This window comes from Agelaius tricolor, unplaced genomic scaffold, assembly GCF_023055355.1.
Source record: "Agelaius tricolor isolate 1412-34295 unplaced genomic scaffold, bAgeTri1.0.p SCAF_8, whole genome shotgun sequence".
NCBI classification, from domain to species: domain Eukaryota; kingdom Metazoa; phylum Chordata; class Aves; order Passeriformes; family Icteridae; genus Agelaius; species Agelaius tricolor.
Window position 1 is genome coordinate 21,190,688 of NW_027269268.1, and position 19,267 is coordinate 21,209,954.

At 37.9% G+C, this 19,267-nt stretch overlaps 1 protein-coding gene across 1 annotated transcript in view; it reads left to right on the top strand.

Moving 5' to 3' along the window:
• MND1 (meiotic nuclear divisions 1) overlaps window positions 1–17,626 on the top strand; it is a 41,207-nt gene extending 23,581 nt beyond the window's left edge. Inside the window, exons 6-8 of the mRNA XM_071432700.1 lie at window positions 307–421; window positions 15,719–15,763; window positions 17,382–17,626. Of these exons, the coding sequence (XP_071288801.1) occupies window positions 307–421; window positions 15,719–15,763; window positions 17,382–17,488 (267 nt within the window). The 3' untranslated portion in view covers window positions 17,489–17,626. The remainder of the gene's footprint in view (window positions 1–306; window positions 422–15,718; window positions 15,764–17,381) is intronic.
• Window positions 17,627–19,267: the final 1,641 nt, after the last annotated feature.

A 19,267-nucleotide genomic window follows, 5' to 3' on the forward strand; every position in this document is an offset into this window, starting at 1 on the left:
AAGAGATCTCTTTGGAGTTTGTTAAACCATTGTTAAACCATGGTTTAAAGGTTGTAGAAAATTGTTCTTTTATTGATACATTTTGGCCTTTTTTCCTTCCAGCTGGTATTCAGTATCATTTAATATCTCTGAGAATTCTATGTAATAAAATAAAATGCTCAAGTAGTTCAGAGACAGAAAGCAGTAGTGAAAGCAGCTTTTAAATTTTAAGTGTATATTTTTATTTTTAAAAAAACTTTGGGTGATAATTACTGTTTTTAATATTTGGGGGTTTTTTGTATCTCCCAACATCCTTTGAATCCTCAGGCGGATCGTGCAGCTCTGCTGAAGGAACTTGCTGCCCTTCGGCAGAAAAAAGAGCAGCTAAAGACAGAAATAGACAAATACAGAGAATGTGATCCAGACGTGGTTGAAGAGATGCGTAAGTTGTGCATTGTTTCAAGTGATCCTTTGCCTGAAAAGTTCTGCACTTCTTTAGCCTAAAATCTGGTATTCAGAAGTTAGTCAAAGAATAACTGCTTTTCTTTTTAAAGCTGAGCAATACAAAACAGGTACACTGACCATTTCTTTTTTATGTTCTGTTCTGTTAAACATGAGGAAGTTTATTGATACTTACTCTGCCACCACCTGAGCAGTTGAGAAACAATCCTATAATTAAAATACTCTGATGCTTTAGAATTAACATCAGGATCATCCTTTCCAGAACCATGTTAATTCTATAAGTTGTGCTGTACCCTAGAATGTGTGTGGGAGGAGGAGTCTCTAGCTCCCATTTGCCTTCAGTTCCATGCTGTTAAGATTGGTATCTTTCTACTTTGTCTTGCCTGTTTGAAACATAAGCATTTCATTAGAGATGCTTAATTGTCACTTAGATGAAAGTAGGTTATCACAATCTTGACTGACTGTACTGTCTCTGACATGCTGGGTTTTGGTTGGAGTTTCTAACTCTAATGGAATACAGAGAATCATGAGTGACTTTAATATAGAATTTGGCACTGAAATGCACTTAATATTTTGATCCTTAGCATGAAAAATGAAAAGCATGCATGAAATTTTACTGAATTTTCTCTACTGCAGCTTTCATGTTTTATTTATTAGGCTCTTACATTGCTACCCAAGCACCACTGCATATTCAGGTTGCTGTAATGCCAAAAAGCTTTTACAAAGTGACGAGAAACAGGCACAAAACTTTTTCTGAAAAGAGATGTGGCTAAATCTTTCTCCTTTCTTATTTTACTAACAAAGTCCACAGCTTTAGAGCTGTTTTGAGAGAAAGCCAGGAACATAAACAGAGTTGGCAGCACTCTCCAAATTTGGACAGATACTATTTATTTTGAGGAGCTGTGACATTTTTTGTCAGCTGTGTTATCTTTCCCCAAGGATGTAATGGTATGCCAGGGAATAAGCAAACTTGAGACCTGAGGTTAGTTACTGTGCTGTAAATCCCTTGCTGCCTGCTCTCCTGAGGAGAAGAGACATTCCAGCTGATTCCAACTGTAAAAATGAATGAGGTTAGGCAGATACCAACAGCAGAGGGATGTGTAACATCAGGTATTTTAACTGCTGAGGTACCCTTACAGTCAGCATCCCACAGAATGGTTTGAGAGCCTCTTTTGAAACAGTCACAGTGAGCACGTTTCTAAATATGGCACAAGGGAGCAAATCACAGCTGCAATGCTAGGGCAAGCTGCATTAGCTGGTAACATGCAGACTGGTATCTTGGAAAGAAAGAAAAAAAGGGAAGGAAATGTAATACTTAGTGCTTCAGTCATGCCCTTGTCTTTTGTCTGTATGTTGTGCATTTGGGTTTTTTTGTCCAAATGTGTGGAAGCTCCGTGTGAATTTCTGTGATGGAGGGATGAGCATTTAAGGCACTTGTGAGGTTGGCACTGTTGAGCTACCTGTAGGCTTCCCAGGGGAATATGCAGTAGTGTTTCAAAATTAATTTGTCCTTGAACTTAAAATTAAGTTTCTGCTTCATTATATGTTTTGTCAGGCATTGCTACACTGGCAGTATGCATTGTTGCTGGCAATGTATGAATGAGTAAATGGTGGTGTCAGTTTTGGGGAGTTAATGCCCTTGTCAGAGCTGAATGGAAGTTGACAGGCTTTATAGAAGAGATGGAAAGAAAAAAAAAAAAAGGTTGAGGGGGATTTCTTTTGGTTCCAGAGTGCAGAAAAGTGCAAAGGCAAAAGTAAGAAAGCAATAAAGAATCTCAGGCAATGAAATGCATTCAGCTGGACATAAAAGTTATTGCTGCTGTTTCACAGAAAAAAGCCATATTATAAAAGCTACTCATTCACAGATTTTCAAACTGCACATGGGTGATACGATTTTCTACGTCTGTACAATTTAGATAACATAACCCTTGGCATTATTTTCAGTTAAATCACCTGAGCAGATTTCTAACTACCTTATTTTAGAGTTAGAGATGGCTGTTGTGTTATGTAATCACACTCTTTTTAACAGTTGAATAAATATATTCAGTAAAATATATTCAATAAAATATATTTAGTAACAGGCAGTTGTCACTTTCTACCTTTGGGTTTTCTCTCGTCCTCCTTAATGACTTCAACCTGTAAGGAAATCTTCCTGATGCCCAGTGTAAAATTTCATCCTCTTAATTTCTCATCCTGTATGACAGAGAGCTGCCTTGATTCTTCTTGGTGGTATTTTAGGGCTATATCAAGTTGTCATCTGTTTTCAGTGGCCTTCAAATTTGGTGAATGCTTTGCTGTGTCTTTTAAGTTGCCCCCTCCCTCAGCTGAGTTTTGCAGAAAGAAACCAGTTGCACAGCAGCAAGGCTCATTAAAACGTGCATGCATACACGCACACATACATACATAATTTTCAGGGTCAAAACAAAAGTTTGAATGATTCATAGCAAATATCTGAAGACTCAGCTAAAAACTGAACATCTGTCTTTACTTCCTGAGTCTCATGGTGGGAAAGTCAAACTTGACCATGTAACTAAATATATTATAATGCATATTCACAAGGGTGCAAATGGGAAAACTAATAACTCTGGTTTTTGCTGACTTCACTGTTTAGCTAGTTCACTGTTTTAGTGTCAACTAACAAATGTTTTGCTCTAAGTTTTGGCTTAGTTTCCTTGGCTTTTGTATTAGAGGTACATTGCAGTATAAATTTTAATGCCTTCTCAAATTTACAGCATTTGAACACAGATTTGTGTGTAACTACAGTAAATAGCAGAAGCAACAAGATTTAGGGACTGACCACTAGAGGAAGCTACGTAATAGTCTGGTCTTGTGGATATATTCTGATAATTCCATTTTACAGGAACAGTATTGTAGAAATATATCTAGAACAGCAGAATATGTGGATTTTTTTCTAAAAAAAAAGTCTGCAGTTCAGAAGTTTGTCTTTGCCACTTGATAATGTTGTTTAAGACACCTTCTGTGAGTTAGCATTGATTAATAAATTATTTCTCAAAGGCAGTAAAACTGACGAGAATAATTTGAAGTAAAAAAAGCCAAACAAATAGTGGGATTTTATACTTTTCTAGTCAACTTGTGACCCTGCTTCAGATGGAGATTGTTTCTCACCTTTGAGACAGGTCTTTGTAGGTGGGATATATTCTCATGGGAGAGCAGCCATTGTAGAGAGATTTGTCTCCTTTTGTGACATGGTATGCGTGTATGCAGAGTTGGAGAGATGATGCTGCTAGATTCTCTAAAGGTTATGGTAGACAGCAAAGCCATGGAGAGTGCAAGCTTACAATAGTTCATAGTTGATGCAGATTTTCATAAAGTCAACAGAAAAAGCTCCACCTAATATCAAGATTACCCTTCTGCATATGTTTAATTCTTTCTGCCTGCCAGAGAGAGGTGTTTAGGAGCTAATAAAATTTTTCTCATAATTAATTTTATAGAAAAGTTTGTCTGGCAACATAAGTGTATAAATGGTAGGGACTTTCCTCTGAGTTGCTGGTCAGCTTGTAATTGGAAACAGCTAAACACTTTCAGTGTTCACTGTAAAATAAACATTTCTAGAATTTCAAACTTTTGTTCTTTCACTGTAATAAGAGGAATTAAAATTATTAAAACATTGTTAGGCCTTTGCTTTTTTTTACACAATAGCCATGCTTTGTTACTGTGTGCCTTTGGATAGGGCAGCTCTCTCAGGAATAGTTACATACTGCCTGCAGTGACTTCTGTGTGGTATGATTGCTAATATTTATGGGGCCTGGGATCTTGCCTGTCAGCATTCCTTTTTGATTTAGCATGTTTTTAGAATGTCTGGTTACTGATAACTTTTATGTCTTAGGCTTTTACCTTTAAAACAGTGATCTGAACATGTCTAGGCAAACTTTTTTTCTCAAAAATTAGCAAACTACCAGATACAACACATGTAGCAATTTTGGTGTCAGCCTTTTTACTTTAGCTCTCTCTGTTTATTTTTATCCTGTAACAAGAGAGACAAGGGGTTCAAATGGACACAATTTTAAACTACAGATATCCACATAGTTACTCTTTTGACTCTCTGAATGTGTGGTCTCAGAGGCATCACTGCCAGTCCAGTTCAAGTTATTTTCTAAAATTAATATTTACATGATTCTGTGAAAATAAATTTTGATAAAACATCCAGACTTTACTGAATACCATGAAAATGTCATGTTATATGTATTTGAAAATGTCTTTTTTTTCCTTTTAGGTCCTTCAGAAATTTCTAATTCTGATGTTTCTAAACAAAGAAAATATTAGCTTGACAAACAGAGGAATTGTCAGGGTATATAGACAGTATGAGAAAATAGTTCTGTATTGTTCAGTTTTTTCATTCATCTTAATATCTGAAAGGTTAATGCTGAAAAGTTAATGTTTATTTAGATTTTTTGAGTGCATAGTTTGGGGGTTGGTTTTTTTGTTGATACACCCAGCTATTCTCTAATGTTCAAATCAATTTGAAAATATGTTGCATATGCAGATGTACTTCATGTTACAAAAACTTTAGCACTAAGAGTTAGATTCTTTGGGACATTCTTACTAATGCTAGGAATAGTTCCTGTTCTCAGAAGAGAAACAGTAGTGAAGAAATTAAATGAAGATTGGACTATCCTGGCTAATGGAGAGACTTTAAAATGAGTTGCATCAGTTTTACTCAAAATGTGTTAGAATGCTAATAACTTACGAATGGTTTAATGGATTATTGTTCAGAAATTGGATCAGAAAGGTGGTTTAAACTAAAAAGCCTTGTCAGCAATATCAGCTAATAAACAATTTAAAAAAATTGAGTGTTTCCACTTGGAAAAGTGGAAATCTACAAATAATTTTGTGCCTGGTCTAGGTGCCACCAAGATCAATAGTGTACAGATGAAGCCTTTAGAGAAAATGGTTTTTTAATCACTTTTAGATGCAGTATGTTCAGTTTGCAATTAGGAGGATATTTCCTAGCTACTGACCATGAAATATGCACCTGGCATCTGAGAGACAAGCTGTGCTTTTTACAGTTTGTGCAGCAATGCCATTAACAGAGGTCTGCAGTTGGAAATTAGTCATTCTGCTGAAGGTAGACTTGTGTCTTCACTCACATTTAAGTTTGTCTTAGTGGGTTAAACTAAGCTTTCTTTGGAGTGAATCAGACACTTGCTTAAAAGTACATAGAAAAATAATGGTTATAAAAGCAAGAACTCCTTTTTTAATGAGTCTCATCTTACAGAGTATTATATATTTAATATAGCCATCTCCAGAGCATCTGGGTGAGAATATGACAGGAAGTAGACAATGGATGTTCATATATGTAGCTTGCAGGCTATCTGCTACTAATCAAAACAAAACTACACAGCTCACACACCCACGCCTTTTTTCCTCCTTCATCATGGAGTACCAGAGTATATATAGATGTGCACCAGTAACAAAAGGACATGTTTACTCTACTGTTCTCAACAAACTAAGAATTTTGTTTCGTTTCCCCTGCTCCCTATTACTGTTCTTGGAATGGCTTGTCATTCATTTGGAAGGTTGACAAATTAAATTACTTGTTCAAAAACTACATTAAAATATAAATCAAACTTATGAAAACTAAACATAACTTAGTTTCTAGAAAGAATGAGGAATAATAAATGTACTTGAATGTGAACATAGTTTCATACAGTAATGCTAAAATTTTAGCTGTTAAGTAAAGTTGAGAAAAGGAACAGGGTACTTAATGAATGGAGGTACAAATGTGTACTTCGATTACTGATCCAAGCTCCTTTGGTAATCATAAGAAACTGGATGGAATTGCCAATTTGAGCAGAGTATCTGCTCCTTTATCTTCAGCCCTTCTATTTTTTTTATCTTGAAAATCAAAGGAGGCTTGCTTGCATTTCAGATATTGAAAAGGCTGATTCTTTGACTAAGGAAACACTTACTAAGCAGAATCTGGCTGTGATTACCAGAGGCTGTAATGTAATGGCTTAAGGACCTTCCCTGACAAAAGCAAGTTAAAGAGTTCTCACCTTGGCCCTTCCTTCATTCCAGTGCTGAAGTTCACCAGCTGATAAGTTATCAGCTCAAGTTAGGAACTAATGGTGTAGATGCCCGTATCTTGTGATGGACTCTCCTGAGGTCTTTGAAATCTCTCTTTCCATCCAGAAAATCTGAAGAAGTCTTTTATTGCCTTCTTCACAAGACTTTCATCCACGTGGTCATTTGTCCTGTACCTCACAGAATGTCTGTCGTGTGGTAATCTCTGAAGAGCACCCAGGGGTCTTCTGACCAACTAGGAACAGATGATGAATTTTCATAAGGGGATTTTCATGAACTCTGCAATGAATTGAACTGTTAGAAAATGGATTTGAAAAAACTTGAATGAGGGAGCAACAGGACTATGTAAATGAGTGATCAGCTTTTGGCACTTAGAAAAGAAGGAAAATATAACAGCCATGAAGAATAATGAGTGAAGGGCCACCAGGTCAAACTGGGCAAATTAGGAAGTATCTGTACATACATACCTAAGGCACAAAGCTTAAAGTGAAATGTGGGGCTTTTGGCTGAAGCTGGAGAGCTTAACTCCAGAAGGGTCATTTGGCTTTCAGCAAAAGGCCCTTATTCTCTGCGTTTCAGAGAATTTCTCTGTCTCTGTGTTTGATCTTTAGATAAGAGGTTACTCTGCAATGAGAAATTGTCCTAAATATTTAGACTTATGCATACTTGTGTTTTTATACCTCAAACACATTCTAGCCAGACTATTCTTAGGGAGTGTCAACTTAAGCCAACTTTCTTTAAAATGAAGCTGCATTTTAGCTAGTTAAGCAAAAAGCTGTTTTTTGTCAGTGGAGCTTTTCTTGGACACTCAGAAAGAAGGCAGTTGGAGGACCAAATCTTTAGATAATATATGTAGCAAACACCCTGCTTAAATGAATTTGCCACTCTGGAAGGTTGCTTTTTCTTTAAATCAAATGAGAACACTCACAAGATATATTTTTGTTATTTTTCTTTATTTTGTTTCTTATTTGTTTATATTGGAATGACAGAAAAATAGTTAAAGTGAGAGGCTCATAGGTGAAGTATATAGGAATAGCTTTATTGTCTCTGCCAGTAAATCCTTATGGCAAAAGCTGTTGAACTGCTTGGGAATGGTAGACACTTGATAAAATTTGTGATGTGGAAAATGGCTACTTATGGCTATGTTTATGACACTTTTATTTAGGAGTGAATTGGCTTATGGTTTCATTTATGACACTCTTCTATTTAGGAGTGCTCTGATGAAAGGATCTAATCTATAGATCCATTTATATATGAAACAAAAAGGCTTTTGTGGAGTAAGTATTTTGCTTCTGTCTTCCAGGGTTAGACCTGCTAAGTTTGTTGTGTATGGTAGCACTCATTCAGATAATTTTGATAAAGTTACAGAGATATTTGAAGGAATGTACAGGCCTTTATATTTTCATGACTTTGACATGCAAAATTAGATCAGGAAGGGTATTGTGGATTTTAGTTCATTGTCTTTACTGCTAACATGCAGGACTGTCAAATTGAGGTCTTCCCTGCCCTTGCTTAAAGAAATGTATTGCTAATCTTTTATGTTAAAATATTTCCTATATTTTATGGGATGGTATGTTATGTTTTCATTATGGGTTTTTCTGGATAATGACTGTATTTTCCTAATATAGATACCTTGTCCTGTGCCATTTAACAGAAGATTTTTCAGGGCAGGTTGTGTAAGTGCAAGACTAATGTTGGCACATTTGACAGTGTGGAAACAGTGTTTTTTCTTCCCTTCTCACTTTAATGTCATATGACTTAGTTTCACTGATAAGAGAAGGATATCGGAGAAAAATTCAGAAACAGAAAACCAATTTGGAAACAGCTAGAACAACACAGAAGTTTTCTCTCTGCCACTGTATGAGATCTTTGTAGATTGGGGGAAGTTTGTCTTTGGTGTTTTGAGTCAGTTTTGCATGACACTGTTTTAAGGAAGGTAGGGAAATATAATCCTGATGAAACAGCAGTAGTGTGAAATCTCAAACTACTTTATAATGTATCAGTATCAGAAAGGGTGGTGGAGTTGATGAAGCTCTGTAATGTTGTCTGTCATGTGTGTGCATCTGCTCAGTGTTTATATTAATGAGCTGAATAATACAATAGAAGATGTTCTTTTGTTATATTTGCAGATGATGACAATAGGAGAGACTGTACGGACAAAGGACAGAATGTGATTTCAAAATGATCATGATAAACTGCAAAGATGGTCTAATAAACAATGGATAGTAGTTGGTAGTGGCAAGTGCAAGGCTGTTACCTGTATTCAAGGATATTGTGCTACACAAATGATCTGAGGCAGTTGGTTAAGTGGGGAGGATTTGAAAAAAGATGTCAGAATTGAATATAAGAATTCTTGTTGTGCCAAGAAAAACCCCTACACTAAGATACAAAAGCAGTGATATAACCCATAATGAGATGTATAAAATAATCTTTCTGCTCAAGGCAGAAAGTGTGGCACTAAAGGCTTGAGCATGGCTTCAGCTGTAGCACAGTGTCAGTGTTGGATATCCTACCTGGATATAGCCTAATTTATTTCAAAGCATTCATATATTCATGTAACTAAGTGCTCAGAGTGGAGGAAAAGGATATTGAGCAATCACATTCTAAGAGACAAAAAAGCTTTACAAAAATAGGGCTCAAAAGAAGATGGTTCTTAGTGGGTTGTGCATATCTGTATCTCCTCGAGAAAAGAAAAGCGGCAGCCTGTTACTCAGGTTCATGGAGAAGAGGGCAAAAAGTAATAGCCCTAAATTGTAGGGCCAGAAAATTGGAAACCTTAAAAACAGGCAACAAATACCTCAGAAACGGTATAGGAAAAGTTGAACATACTTTGAGTTGTGGTGACAGAGACCAGAGAACCTCTTGCGATGCCTTCCAGACTCTTCTCTACAACGTCTGTGACACGTGAAGTCACAGCAGATTGCAATACACATCTGCCCAAAAACCATGGTGCCCTGGCATGGGCCTCCTTGTGAAATACAATTCAGCAGCTCAGAAGTGTGCAAGTTCCTTTAGCTGTGCTGAAGGTGTGGCATCTATTAGTGAATGAAGTGGGGAAGGAAGAGTTGTCCAGTGCAAGAAAAACAGAGTGGTGTCAGCGAGACCTGAATCAGCCCTGAATCAAGTTGGTGTGCTTGTTTCTGTTTTGCAAGCTCTTTGCTTCCCTCTGCTCTTTGGATGAAAATTTAGTTATGCAACTAAGATTTTAGTGTGGATTTTCAAGTACAACACTTGAAAGGTAAATGGTCTTTTTCTGTAGGTACATGAGTATAGTAAACTTAAGTGCCAGAGCATGTCTTGCATAGAGGAATTTTTTGGTAACAATTCTGATAAATTCTGTTGGACATTTTTCAAGGAGACCCTGTGTACATACTGATGAAATTTGACAGTGTGACCTTTTCATACAGGACAGAGGGAGTTTTTTGCTGATGAGACTTGACACTTTTTTCAAACACACTGACAGAGATCACAGACCCTTTAAAAGCATATTCTCAGCAATGTGAATCAGCTTCTTAGTAGCTTTACTGTGCACTGCTACATCTCACCAGGTAGACAAGACTGGCACTATGATATCTATTTGCTCAGGTTCATTTTCAAGCATATATACAGTGGTGTTGCAGCAGAAATGCTGATTTTGTTAATTTATATATCCACTATTCTTGAGTATTTTTCTGTCTTAAATAGCTTATATTGTGTTCTATGCTTTTCAGAATAGTTGTAGACCAGTAGCTAGCATTCATAACTGTCAGTGCTTTTTCTTGTAGTGCTGAAACTTTATTCAGAGTCTAAAATAAGTCAGTATAAAAAGTTGAGTTGAGTTTGTGATGCCATTTAAATGAGAAATCATATTTACACATTGACTTGAATTTAGTAATGAATTCTGAAGCATTATGACCTGTTGATTAACATTGTGAGGAAAAGTGTTGTGTAGGATACTGGAGTATGGGGGAGGAGTGATGTGTTATTTTGGATTCAAAGGAGTTGACAGAATTCTGATGTGCTATCACTTTTCTACACGGCAGCTCTTTATTCTGTTTATAAGAGGAAGCATGGGGGAGGATAAAGATTTCCAATAGTATGGACATATCTGCCTGGTACAGGGTTACAAAACATTCTTGTAAAGCTCTTCTTGCCACATTGCAATTCAGCCTGTTGACAGTGTTGTAGATTCCTTATTCTCAAGGATACTCAAATATGGACCTTAAGAAGCCACTTCATCACATCATTTCCATAAATAGTCTCCAATGGCAAGTCATGGGCTCTTGATCAGAGCCTGTGGTGTATGTCAGTTTGTGAATGGACAGGTGGGTAGGAATTACTAGGCAATAACCTTTTGTACTTTCTGTGGATGACAGGTATATAATTTCTCTGCTCACCTTCTACCCTGGCCTTTGGAGATGGGATCTTTATTTGCATGAGATGTTTTCAGTAGTGGAAAGAATTTTGGAAACTGTGTCACAGGATATTATAGTGATGCTGCCCCAGGAGAAGTAGGAAAACAAGTCTGTCACTGTCGTGATGGCAAGGTAATGTTTCTGGAAAGTAAGGGCAACCTATGTGCAGGAGAATGATTATCCACTGCCTTCTGCAGAGGGTTATCCAGAGTCATGAGAGGTTCAAGTTTACATGTTCCTACTGTAGTTGCCATTTTTCATCTTTGAATTCGGTCTAAGTGAATGCATATTTATTACAGGAATTCAAATCCACTTAATGCACGTAATTTACCCTGACCAGTTTCACGAGAGAGATTGGGAACCTTTGGGCTAATAATCCTCCCTGGTCCCTGAGAACAGTTGCAGCTGTTCCCTGTGTTTCATGCAGAGGAATTGTGATCCATGCTGTAAAATTACTCCCTTGCCCACATGCTGAAGATTGCAGTTGTATTTTGCATGTATCTGCTAACACCCTACAGGCTGATGGGTGACTCTCTCCTTGGGAAGGTGCTAATTCCCTCTGCAGTCACGTGCCTTTTAAGTGAGGAAGTCCATACCATTTTCTTGTGGCATTAGTTGTGGTAGGTCAGAACTGGCACTCAAGTGTGTAAGCTTTATAAATACAATTAGCTTTTGTTATTCTGGGGAAGTAGAGGTTCCTGGACCTAGAAGTCCTTAAAGTTATCCAGAAAATGCCAGAGTAGGATCTAGGAGATCAGAGAAAGCGACAGCTCTTTGTTCATTTCTGCCGGCTCAGGTGATTTTGAGCTGGTTCTGGCCATTGGTTTGTTTTGTTTTGTTTCTTTTACTATAGCTACCAGAACTGTAATACGGTGCCTTTACAATCTGAATTTGAGTACTGTTCCATGACTGTCCTTAGTGTTCCTGTAATGATATGTGTGAGACTTAAAAATGTTTTTAGGAAGAACCTAAAGTACATTTGGAAAATGTTTCTGAGGAGATGGTGGTTGTAACTATCACAATTGATTTTTGCCCTGTGGAAATATTTGAGACTTCTACAGCTTTTGGCCATTCAATTTTGGAATGCAAATAGGATTTTTAATTCAAACTATTTCCCCCTTCCAGTGAAAACAGTGAGAGAATCTGGGGGAAGAAGGAAAGAGGAGGCTGTAGTTCTGCAGTATGCTGAGAATGACTGTAGGGGCTTCCTGAGTCAGATCAGAAACATTGTGGCCTTACAATGATTTGAGTCAATATATAATGCCTGTTGAGATTTGTTAGAAACACTGCTGTGCTGATGTTCTGTGCTGCTGGCCTTGACTCTGACCAGGTGCTTTCCATTTGCTTTAGAAGCTTTTTGGTGCACCTCTGACATCTGTCCATGTACCCTTTTGTCACCTCTGTCTCCTGGCCTGCTCCAAAATACCTGCAGGTCACTGGTAGAATGCCACTTACCTGCATTGAAAAGCATGTTTCCAACCCACCCTTGTTTTCTTTTTAGACATTTACTGTGGCTGGACCTTCCTTTCCACACCTTTGCTTTCCTCTGGGGGGATAGAGTGGATTGTCCCTGTGAGAAGGACAATCACAATATGCTTGGGATAATGGTTCAGCTCCCAGAATCTGGGCTTTTTGAGTTCCCTGCAGTTCTCCAGAGATACTAGGAGTTGAGGGGAAAAAAAACTTTGATGAGGACTGGTCAAAATAACTCTGTCTTGTAGTCTTTCACTGTTTTGGGCATATTTCCAGGTGTGTTTTGCTGACGTAACAGACCAGCACTTCATGTCTTGCTGCTCCTGGGCCTTGCATTGCTGTACATACAGTGGTTGCCTTTGTTCAGTTTTGGAGACAAAAATGCAAGCTTCCATTTTCTTCCTTAGAAAATGCCAAATGTGCCTGAAATTAGTCAGCAGAGGATACAGGTATGTGTCTTAGTCAAATAAATTACTTGTATCCTGCAGACATGGGAGTGGGAAAGTCTGTTGATTCATTGTCACACAAATAGGTGAAATAAATATGTAATGTCCAGAACAAATGGATTGTTTTGCAGCTTCCAGACAGCAATATATTGTCAGCCTATATGCAGATGTATAGATACAGACTGTAACTAGAGCCTAATGATAATGAGAACATCTGGAAGCATCTGGAAAATGTTGTCTCCTCTGTTGCTCACCTCTACTGCATATTTGGCCTTTCATTGTCTTGTGCAGATCCAGTACTGGAGTACTATTTAGTAGTTGCCAAAAATCAAGTTCAGTTAGAGCAGCTCTGGTGAGCAGGAGGATCAGAAGGACTCCAGCCAAGTTTGGGGCTCCATGGTTTTGATGGTTTTGGCAATTAGCCAGCTGCCCTTAGTGCTGTGTTTGAGTTTCTCCTTTTTACAGCTTCACACAGTTGGTGTCCTGATTCTGTTTTGGAGTGTATATTTTTGAGTTCCCATGCTATTGGTCTCTTCAGATCTTGAGCTTGTTTTTCAGTGCCGTCTAAGAACCAGCCTGGCTGTGTGATCCCCTGGAGCTAGAGAACAAGCAGTCAGAGGTAGCATGACTTGGAGTTAGCTACACCCATACATAAAGTAGGTGTGTCAGGGGGTGTCTGCTTTACTACTCCTGCTTTCCCTCATCCTCCGTGCATGTGTACATACAGATGGTGCAACCAATGAAAGTCCCAACAAGCAACTATAAAAGAGTTCCTGAAAGCAGTGAAAGTGCAGAGTTCTTAATTTCTGACAGTTCTTGTGAGGTCTGGAAGATGCTGGCAATGATGCAGATGTGGCTGGTGTCTGTGCCTGGAGATGCAGGTCCATAACTATCAGCTATCTTGTTCCTCTTCCAGGCATGGTGTTGGTTGCAGCAGACACACAAGAGCATGCAGTGCAATCATAGGCAAGACTTAAGACTTATCCCAAGGGGCTTAAATCTTGTCTTCAGATAGCTAAATGTTCACCTGTAGCCATGAGACACTGGGGATTATATGTCTGTCTGTCTATCTATCTGTCTGTCTATCTATCTATCTATCTGTCTGTATTTCCTCATTATAGCTTCCTGCTGTCACTACCATGTTTTCATTTCTAGCCACAATTGGTTCTAGGCAGTGACTGCCATTCTCACTTGTTGTCCAGCCTATGTCTGCCATCACCTCAGCCTTTTCTTTGGCAGAGGTGTGAAGTCACATTTTCAGAACACATGATCACATGTGTATATTTTAGCACACATGAGCAGTGTTTGCAGGGTGAGGGCACCATGCTGCCACTGTTGTGCTGGTCAATTGCTTCCAGCAAAGCTGAGCTTTCTGCTGAGACCTCTCAAGTGCTGTGGAATAGGTTGGCTCACCCACCACCAGGATGCTGTCACCTCACAGCTCTGGATCCATGGAATTTAATGCCATCCCACTTTCCTCCACTTCATTTCAAACTTCATTACTTGGAGTCAAATACAGCTGTCAAGTTTTACAGTAGAATTTTAGAAAAATGCTGAGGTCACACGTTTAAAGTCTTGATGAGTGGAAGCTCTTACTCTGCAGACTTGCATTAAGTAGGGTTAGGTACTGTTCCAAATGCCATTAGCTGCAAGTTTGTTGTCAGTGCTGCCAGTTGTGGAACTGAACAAGTGGGGATGGCAGCAAGCACTCAGCAAAGGAAATAAATATACCTCTCTCAGGCTAAACTTGAATTTCTGATGCATGCAAGTAAGCAAAAATAACATTTTCTTTCCCACTCAGTTTTTTGCTCATCTTTTTTGCTTTTCTTCGTGCTGTGCTCAAACTTTCTAATTGTAGGCCAATTTTAGAAACTATATTGGTTTTGAAATAGTGTATTACTCCAATGTAAACATTTTTCATATCAGTTACTGTTAAGGTTGGAGTAATGAGTTCTTCCCTTCCTGTGTGCTAGCAGATGATTTTTCAACATAATTTGATTTTGCTTTAAGTTTAACGTGTATAACAGTGGGTACCTGATAATGTATTCATATCTCAGTACCCTGGAGACAAGTTTCATGCTGACCATTCAAATGAGTATTATGCAAGTACTGACAAGACTGACTGGGAATAACTTAAGTTACATGTAGGCGTGAGAACCAGAATGATTCTGATAAATTCCCACGTTACTGCCTAACCTGCTTAATTCGATTCAGTACTTACTTTAATGGGAGCAAGGTGATCCAAGAGGAATTCTTCTTGGTTGTTTTGTCTCATGGAAACTATACAAAACCTGCTTGTAGTAATGGTAATTTACTATTATGTGTTTAGCTCTGGAATGGTGTTAAGGGACATGAGCCAAGTTTAATTGCCAGAAACATTATTTTGTCTTAATTTCATTGAGGGGTTCTCAAAGCCGTGGAGACATTCCAGAGCTATATGATAAACTTTTGGATTGATATGATAGACTGCTGCCTTGTCACTCTCATTATCTGTGTAGACTCATGCATACCCATGTGATGGTTTACTTATGTATAGAGAGGATTATGAAATATTTTCCATCTCTGTTGCCTCTGATATCTTCAGGCCATGTATCTAGTTCAAATCTTGGTGAAGACAATTAAGCCCCTAGGCAAACCAAACTAGGGTTATTTTATTTTAAAATACGCTTTTAAAATTTATAGTAGTTCATATGTTATCTTCTATGCTCTTTATTCCTCTTTTTCTTTAACCTAGCTTTGTGCTTGCTGGAACCTTAGAAGTGTAAAACAAGTGTTTGGAAGCAGTAGAATAACTTCCTTACATTGTGTGGTTCCATAAAAATAACATCAATAAAAATTTAGTTTCTGTGCCTTGAAACTATGTGATGATTTTACTGTGATGTATGCTTTTATTGTTGTTGGTGTTTTTCTCTGTTTCAGGCCAAACAAACCAAGTGGCCAAGGAGGCAGCCAACAGATGGACTGGTGTGTATTGCAGTGACACAGCTTCACACTAGAGCAATTTCAGTAAAAGACCTTTAAATTTGATTAGAATTTGACATAGGATAGTCCTCACTTATGAAACATAGAGAAATTTATTTTACTTATAAAACTATTATGATTCAACAAAAAGAATACATCTTCTCAGTTTTGTTACTGAATATACTTCATATGCCATAACAGATTTGTTCTTCTGATGCTGTCTTTACACTGTGTTAAATCCTGCAACTTGTTTCCTTGGATAAGTTAAAATCTCTTAAGATGAGGAAATCAATAGAGACTGGAAATGGTGATGCCCAGGTATTCAGATAGTTTAATTCTATTCTGAATGTTCATTTCTTTCTAAAGAGTAGAATGTTTTGTGGAATCTTATTGCTGCCACCATGTGAAGGATGCTGATACAAAGTAGGTATTTCTCAAACTAATTGATCAGTTTTGACAGGTAAAATGATGCATAGTTTTAAGGAATGCTACTGTAATGACATTCATATGGAAGTTTAACTCAATTTTCTGTTGTTGCTTAGCTTTGCTGTATTCATTCCCAGTTTTCAAAGCAAACAATTTATATGTCCTTATGGTTTTTTAAAATTATTTAGAATATTTTTTATCATTTTTTGTCTAGAATAGATCTCCTACTGATGGACTGCTTGCTATCATTAGTTGTGCCAAGTGCAGCAGGATATCATTGTCTTAGTCTTTGGACTATTTTATACCTGGGTTGTTTACTGCATATGGGGAAATAAAATCATGTATTCTGAGAGTTGTCAGGGCTTTCTGCTGTTGGTGACAAGGCTGTTCTCAAGGCTTCGAATGAGGTAAAGGAACTGTGCCTCAGCCTGTAGAAGTACTTTGCTGTTTAATTAGACAATTTGGTTATATGCTGCAGCATATTTTTCTTTTGAAGAGACAGTTTTAAACCAAATGTGTGATGGTTAAAGAAAAAAAAAAATCTCTAAGCTGTGCAGAGACAGTGAACACTTCCTCTCTTCAGGAATGCTGCAATTTATGGGTGTTAAAAATGACGTAATAAGTTTCAGTAAATGCTGCAGTGAAAAATTATGTTAAATTGATGTATATGTTAAAGTAATGTGATGCTAAAAAGAGAAGTCCTGACTAAAATAAGGCTTCTTGAATGTCTTGTTTTTAACTTTGAAAAAATAGTGTCTGAACAAACACGCAGGACTAGAATGGACCTTACGGTAAATTTAAATCCAATTTTTATAGCTGTAGACAGTCACATAGTAGGTGTCTAGTTGAAGAAGGACCTATAAAATACTTACTATGCATACTCACACTTACCTCATCACTATAGCAGGCTTACACTGTAATCGTAGCTTTCAGTCTCCTTGTAAAAGAGGAGCAAGAAAAGATAAAGATAACATAATTTTATTCGGTGCTAAGTAAATGATTTCCTCTCTTTTGGAGGTTATTAACAAAAGCCTTATGTTTTCTGTTCTAAATCTACTTGATAATGATGTTCCCCACTATGTACCTTTATCATACAGACAAGAGATACTGCAAATGGAAGGATTTTGTTGTAGCCGAGACTAAAATTCATGCTTTCCTAAATACTCAAAATTAATGTTTTTCATTCTGTTTACAGATAACATCTTTTCAATAAAGTCCTGGGCCAAGCGTAAATTTGGATTTGAAGAGAGCAAAATAGATAAAGGTTTTGGAATCCCAGAAGATTTGGATTACATTGATTAGTGTTCAGTTGATGGCTGACGTAGTTGTACATAGCTTGTTATATATTCATAGCTGCCATTAAAATGTGAATCCTCTCCAAAAAAGGTGGCCACCCTTTAATTTGCTGGTTTTGTTAAGGTTAATAAAAGACTAAAAATATTCGTTGCCCTTTTTTTTCTTGTATTCTGTAGATAGTAAATCTCGTGGCATCTTCTGTGAGACAGGCTTAGCATGGACAGAGGTTATAGGGAATAATTACTACAGAGTCTTGAGACTGGATTTAACTCTTCCTTTGCTTAACTGGAAGTGATAAGTCCTAAGAGCTAGAAGCTCCAAGGATTTATGTTTAAACATGTTGAAGGCTTTGGAGTGGGAATAAGTGGGAGCAATATGGAGTAGAATGAATTTTTCCCTCGTCTCACCAATGAAATAGAAAAGAGGCATAATCCATTAAGGGAAAACAGTGGGACAGTAGGGAGGTGAGTAGAAAGGCTGAGGCCTGGTTTCTGGTAATTTTTTATTGTTTTGGTTGCTAGAACTGCTTGTAAGTTTAGTGACAACATTGTATTTGTTGTTGCAAAATACTAGTGCAACAGAGCTGAATCTGTTTGGATTTGACACTGAGAAAGCTGATCTGGTCAAGGGTGTATCTGCATAGAAGGGGGAGCAAAGAGCACCCATCCCTTCACACCACTGTGCACCAAGATATAGGATGTTTATCTGGGATGTGAGAGACTGAATTCAATTTACTGTTAACAACTGAGCATTTTTGGGTTTATGCACATTTTTCAATTTCAGGTTAAAAGCACAGCCAGCCAAAACAATAACAGATGACGAGCACCTCATTTTTTTTGGTGAAGTTTCTGAAGCACCTCACTTTGTATCAGCTTCTGGTTTCTAGTTCTGATCAGTGCATGGCTGCAGCAAGAGAGGTGGACAGTGCAGATCGGTGTTCCACAACTGTGGATTGCAAGATGGCATTTGTGCTGTACAGCTCTGGAGGATTTAAGCTTTACCTTCAGGAGGTAGGTGGGCCTGCTGCAAGCTATCACTGAAAAGTGTCTGTCCACCTTTTATGTAACATCTGATGAGAGAGCATTGCTGAAATGTGGCATTTATCTGGAAGTGTTCCCAGAAATCTGTCTCCTGTGACCTTTCCAATTAAAAAGTTTCCTAGCAGTTCAGCACATGTTAAAATGCAAGGATTTCAGGTATGCCCCTGGCTATTGTCATCTCACGTCTATGAGGACAGCAAAGTTACTGGGAAGATAACAGGTGGAAGATTTCCTCTCAGAGAGATAGCATAGCAAGCTGTGCATTGCCTAAGGAAAATGTATGGGATGCCTGGCACATAGGAACATTTCATTAAGCTTAAAATTTCAATGGTTTTATGAGTTTGGAAGGACTTTATTCCTAATATTCCTTTTATGTGTTTGGAAGGACTTTATTTTTAATATGACCAATACTGAACCTTGAGTACAGCTGCTGACTGGTAAAGGTGTAAGGGAAGTAGGTGGTTCAGAGCTGAGTGTTGGAGAGTTCCTGAGCAGGCCTGGCTTTTGCCCCAGGAAGGGAGTGCTGTGCAGCAGAGCTCCCTGCGGTGCCAAACTGAACTACTGATGCACCTGTAGCTTGGGTGGTTGGGTTGCTCTTGGATTTTGTGCTGTGAAACAGTAAAGAGGCAGGCTTTTTTGGTTCTTTGTAGGATATCTCTCTCAAGTAAATCTTTTTTTTTGGTTATGCTAAACATTTGGAGTGACTATTCTGTACCACCTAACAGAGAAGCTCCTTCCGGTTTGA